Source organism: Brienomyrus brachyistius, chromosome 2, assembly GCF_023856365.1.
Source record: "Brienomyrus brachyistius isolate T26 chromosome 2, BBRACH_0.4, whole genome shotgun sequence".
NCBI lineage: Eukaryota > Metazoa > Chordata > Actinopteri > Osteoglossiformes > Mormyridae > Brienomyrus > Brienomyrus brachyistius.
The window spans coordinates 48,883,205-48,890,551 of NC_064534.1; the positions used below are offsets into that span (position 1 = coordinate 48,883,205).

At 41.6% G+C, this 7,347-nt stretch overlaps 1 protein-coding gene across 1 annotated transcript; it reads right to left on the reverse strand.

The window, feature by feature from the left end:
* Positions 1 to 589: 589 nt before the first annotated feature.
* tcn2 (transcobalamin II) lies at positions 590 to 6,003 on the reverse strand. The gene is made up of 10 exons (XM_048980795.1): positions 5,857 to 6,003; positions 5,475 to 5,545; positions 3,630 to 3,822; positions 3,010 to 3,167; positions 2,681 to 2,836; positions 2,263 to 2,432; positions 1,910 to 2,078; positions 1,611 to 1,785; positions 1,212 to 1,330; positions 590 to 996 (listed from the first exon to the last, which is right to left on the reverse strand). The coding sequence occupies exons 2-10, from the start codon at positions 5,533 to 5,535 to the stop codon at positions 935 to 937; spliced, it is 1,263 nt and encodes a 420-aa protein (XP_048836752.1). The 5' UTR covers positions 5,536 to 5,545; positions 5,857 to 6,003; the 3' UTR covers positions 590 to 934.
* Positions 6,004 to 7,347: the final 1,344 nt, after the last annotated feature.

Below are 7,347 nucleotides of genomic sequence, written 5' to 3' on the forward strand. Positions count from 1 at the left end.
TGGTGGATGCGTGTATGTGCCCTGTGATGAACTAGCATCCTGTCCCTACCCCAGGCTTGTGTCCTTCCCTCCAAAGGAGAGCAGTGTGAGTATAGACGGATAGTATCTGATCAAAGTTTTACTGCCAGCACCCCCACCCCTCCAAAGTTTCCGCCCATCTGGTACTGAAAAATAAAACTGTGTCCTGTTTTAACCCAAAACATGGTGCATTTGTCCGATATTTCCGTGCCAATTTTGAGCCTCCAGCTCTGGAAATTTTATCTGATACTCTTAAGGGGGATGGTGTCCTCAGACTGAAAGTGACCCCCCCACCAGAGAGAAATCTTTACTGGTCCATGAAATTTGCATATGATGTAAACTGGTTTATGGGGAACAGAAGGGTGGAAAACCCTAGTTTAAATTGTTTGGAAGAATTTAGGAAGTCAAATACCTAAAAGCACTCAGTTAGCAAGATTCTAGTAGCTTCTAAAATTTGTTTAAATGCATCTGAAATAAAAAGAAGAGACTGGTAACAGGTTGTTCACAATATACAGATAAGAAAGATTTAGCAGAAGAACGATCCGGAAAAGTACTGCATCAACAAGTCCTGGACTTTTTCAAAGTATTTACGGCAGCATGTATGATAATCATCATATACATAGATTCACTCTATGTATTACAGTACATTATTGTACAGTATTGTATGACTAAGTATTATAACTTGTCTCAAGTCGCCACCATCCTAGTCTGAGAATATAACAAATTCATTGCAGCAAGCATAACATTTTTTTAAAGTTTGCATGATTTAAAATTGGACCAACCTCTACATTTCAGTCTTTGATTGAATTTGGAAAAAAGTACATTTTTGCAGCACAAAAAAAACATGAATCCTTTCTCAGGCCGAAGCACAGATTAGTCGCATGGTAATGTGCATATGACTGGGATCCTCTTGCTTTCAGAATCCCATCTTTTTTATGGAGATCTTTTGTGGCTTCACAATCTTAAAGTCACCAATACCTAAAAGAGGAAACACTTGGTTGGGAACTAGTGTCATATCCACAGTGGGTCCAGAATGTACACTTACAGACCAGAACAAAGCTTGTAAAATCACCAGACCTTAGAAGTCATATCTTTAAAGAACTCAAACCTTTTAAATTGTTTTTCCCAAAGGACTTAGTCAATGAAGCACATTTTGTATGTGTATGAAAATGACAAAAATATCCCCCCCACACCTTCAGTGAGGGCCGTGCCATCAGATAAGAGCTGCCAGTATTCGCGGTCGATCTGGCGAGCCTGCACCCCATTCACCATGCTCAGGAAGGGGCCCCACAAACTGGATTCAGTCTCAAACCTACAGTCAGGGATGGACAAGACCTGACCTGCACCTTGTTTCACCTTGTTTCACATTTCCATGGCTGTTATTGTAAGCATTACATCGACAGAGCATGAAATTTGCACCTGAGCTGTAGTCCATAATATCCTCACAAGCTGGTGGCTTGCTATTGGCTACAATTTCAATCACATGTCTTTTACTGGCATAATAAATTTTGTACCAATTTCTCTGGACACACATGGTGACATACATGGTTCTCTAACTGACAAACCCTGCAGCAAACCAGCACCATACTCACGTAAAGCCCCCTTTCGTTTGGAGGAGCTCCAAAGCTTTAAGGAGAGTGGATCCCTTTGGAATGTCAATGGAGTGTAAGGCAGGGTGGCCCTCTGAATTGACTACCTCCACCTCCACAGGCAGCACAACATCATCAGAATCCCCAGCAGGAGGCCTGGATTCCAGCACTAGACTGTCTGCAGGAAAACCCCACCGCCATTAAGAACAGAATCATAGCTATTAAAAGGTACGCAGAAAAATGTAAACACACATATGTAATATGCCCAAAAATATAAAAACTCTGATGACTCTGACTCATACCGTCCTCCTTGGTGCAGCCCTGCATCTTGACATGCAGGTAAGAGCGCTGCTGGAGAGCAGGCAGGACCTGTGAGATGGCCATGGGGTTGTGGTAGACACCGTTCCTGGCACTGTTCCTCAGGGCCTCCATGGAGCACTCAGACACCTGGATGCCCATTGCCAGCAAGGACTGAGATGGGCACAAGATGAGACAGCACTGGTGAACACTGCAGAGACAGAAACAGAGGAACGACACAGACAAGCACAGAGCGACAGCGAGAACAAGAGGCTGACACATCTAGACCTGCCAAAGAAGCACCATCTCTGCCTTTGCTTTTTATTTCCAGGAAGTCTCCAGGTGCCAGGGCCATTACCTGCACTGCCAGCCCGGTACTGAACTCATTGCCCATGTGCCCATCGGCTCGTTGAGAGCCTTTCAGCTTCTCCTTGATTATGTTCAGGGCCTCCTCAAGTTCTGCATCCTCTACCTGCCCGGGGAACTCCTTCACGCACTGCAGGGCCATTCCAGCCATGGCCAGCGTGTCTGCAGAGAAACCAGGAGGCGCCATCACCACACAGGTACTTTGGATTTGCATCATCTGGATCAAACCTCTCAAACCTCTTGATCAAAGCCAGGAATAGCTTTTTTCCTCCTTCCTTTATTCAAAATGTTAGGATGATCACTACATAAAATTGAGTTTAACCAAAATAGATTTTGGACTGATGCTTTTCATAATACTCAATATTACCCAGAAGCCACTGAGAGCAACCTCCTGCCCAGCATGTACTCACCAACACCCTCATGGTTCTCCCCATGACCGATGTGGCCCTGCTTAATGGCATGGATCAGTTTGTTCCTCACGTGTGGGTTCAGCCGTACACCACTCACGCATTGGGCCAGAATACCAAGGGAGTACTGGTAGTAGCTGGTCAAAGGTCGTGACTTGGCTGCAATGTAGACAAACACCAATGGAATCGATGTGATAGCCAACTGCAAGAGCAGGCTAGATGGGATTGTGATGAGCAAAACTGTGATGAGCAAAGACGTGAGCTCGATGGACAGAAAATGCCTAGACCAGAGAGCAAAAGACACTATAGATCAGTATGTGACTGGAACTCACTGGGGATGTGATCCTTCTCCTGCTCCAATTGAGTTTTCAGGTGATGGATGAGATTTTTATCATTAAGCTTGACTGCACCAAGGTCATAGCAGGAGGCCTTCAGAGCCAGGATGTACAGGGCCAGAAGGCCCGTCACTGGCTTCACATCGGAAAGGGAACTGCAGGGAACAGGGAATAGGATCAAAGAGAAAACAGGGCCCTGTAGTTCTAACAGAGGGTTTGAAGCATAGGCCACACGGCAGGGATACACCCTGTGTGAAGCAGGGACACACAATTGTATGTTATTTGCAATTTAGTGACACAGTAGGCCTAACTGTCCATGTCTTAGAACTGCAAGAGGAAACCCAAGGGGAAACCCATGTAACCTAGATAAAACACACAATTTACAACTCAGAGACAGGGTTCAAATCCACAAAACTGAGGAAATAGATATTATAGCACTATATATACTTCTCCTCCAATGCAATCTTCCTTTCTACATTCCTCTTAGCAAGTCTAATGTTACTCTTTAACAGTTGCATATTTCAAAAGGAAGAGGAACAGAAATCTTTCTTTAGATCCATGCTGTGCCATGTCCTTCCTTTGTTTTCAATGTTGCTTACAAGACTGAACAACCGTACCTCTCCAGATCACTGTGTAACTTAGTCTTCAGGTAACTCAAACTCTTGCACTCGGTGGCTTGACTATGGTGGGTGGAAAGTCGCAGGGCCAGGTGCACGCTGGGATTGGACTGGTGGCTTGGATTCTCCAGAGAGCGCAGCAGCTTCTTGTTGAGGGAGAGCATAAGCTCCTTGTGGTCAGTGCTTGAAAGATCTGCACAGACATGCTTGATTAGCTGGGACCACAGTGGATAACAGGCTCTCAGACACAAAACATGCGAGGGATAAGGGTTTACACCGTGAACAAGGATGTGCTCAGGTCAAGTCAGGGGGAGCATCACACAGACAGGGCAGGTCATATCAATCTTAAGACACACGTGTTTAGTTACATCTGGCAGGGATATCAAAATGCAGGGTTCACACTGCAGACATAGATTAAAATGGATAAATAAAACCTGCATAGTACTTTGTCAGGTTGCCAGTTAAGTAATTTAAACTCTGAAATAATGACTACACACTGAAACACAGACATCCAAACAGTACAGTAGGGATGAAGTAACTAACATTTAAACTTAATGTGACCATATGAAAAATCTCTGATATTTATAGAAAACTGCAAGTCTTTGATAAGAAGATAATGTTTTGTAATGGTACTTTTAGCTACATTTCCCCATGACTGCATCACAACAGAGTCACTTCGCATACAGACAAGAAAATTGTTTTTTCTACACAGGGTCACTAAAATTAAACCTGACGCATCACATTCCACAAGCAAGTCACAAGCAGAAACACAGAGTTCATGGGTTCAGATCCGGCTCACTAATGCCACTAGTGCAATGAGCAAAGGGCACGCATGTGTCATCACATCTGATTGGTTCTAAACCAATGCTGACTCCACAGTTCACTACCAAAAAAAATTCCCTTCAGGTTATAATGTAATATTTATGTTGAGTGTTGAAACACAGATCGGAACATGTGGGTCAAAAGTTTTTCCTTTCCTAATTTATCCTCATTTTCTCTCCCAACTTGAAACAAATGATCATCCCATTTCTCACAGGTGTTCCTTTCAGCACCGAGGTCCATGCCAGCTCTGGAATGGTTGTAGACTAGCACTCACTTCCTCCAGCATGCAAGCTGCCAGCCACTCCCTGTTCGCTCTGTGGACTGCAAGCTACTTTGATTGCCTTTGCAGTTGTAGGGTGATGAGAGTGAGCGAGAGAACCCCAGCCATTCATAACCCATCTAGCATTCTCTGGCCTAGATACCCAACACAGGACGTACCGTGCTTTGACCAGTATTACTAGAGATGCCCAAGAATGGCAAGTATAGAAATAAGAAAAACTCCATTGATCCCAGTGGTTATAGCTTCTAACAATAAAACAGCCACACAACATAAAATAAAAATAATTCATAACCAAATTCACAATATTTGGCCAGACCTACAATCCTACTTGGTATAAGCAATTGATAGAAGGATGGATGGATGGATGACAATGCTTCAGAAACTTAAAGTGATCAATCAAGACAAAAAATTCTTCTACAAAGTCTTCATCCAGAATGCAATGACAGAGTATGGATTTCATGATGTAATAATTACGTCTGCATTCTTTCAAAATATTCTTTAGTATTCTTTTCATTTTCTGGCTTCCACATCCTGTCATGTTTTATCTGTTGCCATTTCACAATTAATAGACAAACTTAAACTAATTGTGAGGAATATTCAAAAGTCTCTACCCGAGCATTTTCCCACGAAGACATGTCTCCCTAAGATTCAGTATAATCACCATATAAAAACCATAGAGGTAATAATAGTCTAACTAAAAAGTCTTTTATGTTATAAAAGATTATGTATCAATGGAAATTTACCGCATTGTTTGCCACCAACGAGAACAAGAATGGCGCCAAGGAAGAATAATAAGAAACTCATCTTCAGTGACCTAGAAGAATAGAACACAGTATAATTCACTACTACACCGAACCCCATCGTTGTATTAAATTGCCTTTGTTTGTAGCGAAACTTTCTTTTCAAGATCTACATCCGTCAATTTGCTCCCCTTTGTCATGAGAAATATAAAACCCCTCTTAGAATAACCTTTTAGGCTAAGGTGTACATTTTAAAAATGTATTCAGCTTCAAAAAAGACAAATCTTATTTAAACATAATTATATTGCAATTTAATTCAAGCGCGAAGATTTACAATCCGCTTTAGTAATAATTAAAGATCTGATAAGAGTAACGATCGTCTTACCCGCTACGGGGACCGTTCGTCAAGATTAAAGACCCGTCGTTCTGAAGGAATATTTATTTCCTGACCGTCCTGTCATGTGTTCCCAGTTTTTACTGAAGTTGTTTTCTGTGCAGTGTCATGTGACGTGCAACGCTCAAACATGGATTCCTGCAAAGCAAGAGGGTGCATAGAGAGAGGCTGCCGATGACGATACATATCCTGTATCTGTAGGCACGTGGAAAAACTCAGACAACCATACACGTCTGTTACTCCGAAATTACATAAACCTAAGAATTTGACTTGGTGACCTGATAACATTTAAGAATTCGGCCAAGGGCAATTCTATATTTTTTTGCAAAGGAAATTACAACCCATTTTAATTATCTATGAAACCAAAGTCAGTTTGACCTAAAGCATATCCCCTCCCAAGAAAACATACACAAGGTGGGATGAATGAGGCTGAATGAGACATTATAGTCTATTATAAAACAGTAAAAATACCTGAGAACATGTACACATCACATAAAATGGCTAGAGAATCTAAGACAGAAAGAATTATTTTGTGATAGGCTGTGGGCCAAAATAAAGAACAAAAGCCCAGAGTTCAAAGAAACAAATGCAGACGCTAACGGAAACCACCCAAAACAAACATCTTGAGGCAGCAAACCAAAAACTATTCTGGCTGTCTAAAACCCTGAAACCCTGAGTGGGTTTATCCAGAAAAATGTCTCTGTATTCACAGAAGGTATGTAAATGTTCTTCATTCGAGTGGGTCCAGGTCAGTTTCTGTGTCAACTCACTGTTACACATTTTGTGATAATAATCGCATTACAATAAAGAAAACGTATGTTTTTCATAATATTAAATATTATGAAATATTGGGAAATAAGAATGGTGAAAACATTCTATAATTTTGCTGTAAAACGCTACAGTGATCTATAAATTACAGTCCTGTGACGCAATTTATAGTTCATAATTTGAATCATGCGGTCGATCTGGAGGTCATACTTATTTTTCCTTGTCCAATACACTTGGTGTGTTTCCTTTAAAGACTGTTGCAAACAACATGAAAATTCGTGATTTCAGCACAGTCAAAGGATGGGCAGACATGCTGTTTGAGGACAATGACGACAAAGTTCTATTGTATCATTAATCAGAAACCATCATACTAGATATTCAGTGTTTGTCTCATCAGGCCTCTCTGTATCTCACATCTCAGAAGCCAGTGATACCGTCTGTTCTTCATCTTCTGTATGTGGTAGATTAGTTTTAATGCAAGACACTCAAAACGACCATTTTTCTATTTTTTTCGGCACAGTCTAAAGACACATGGATTGGATGAATTTCGTTTTCTAATTTGCCCTTAGTGTCTGTTAAAGGCCCACCTATGTGCGGCGCTTCTTAAGTCAAACTCAATGGGATCCTGCTTCGCATAAGAGATGCAGATCGATACAAGTAGATAAATAGTTACCGAAGTTAACGTGAGTAACAGCAGCTATTCATAGTAAGAAT

Excerpts from the sequence above, each read along its gene's own strand:
- tcn2 (XM_048980795.1), bottom strand. The coding sequence starts at position 5,535 with ATGAGTTTCTTATTATTCTTCCTTGGCGCCATTCTTGTTCTCGTTGGT. Across the intron at positions 1,786-1,909 it reads GGGCTGCACCAAGGAGGACG|ACAGTCTAGTGCTGGAATCC; the intron begins GTATGAGTCAGA and ends GTTTTCCTGCAG. Across the intron at positions 997-1,211 it reads TGGCACGGCCCTCACTGAAG|GTATTGGTGACTTTAAGATT; the intron begins GTGTGGGGGGGA and ends TTCCTCTTTTAG.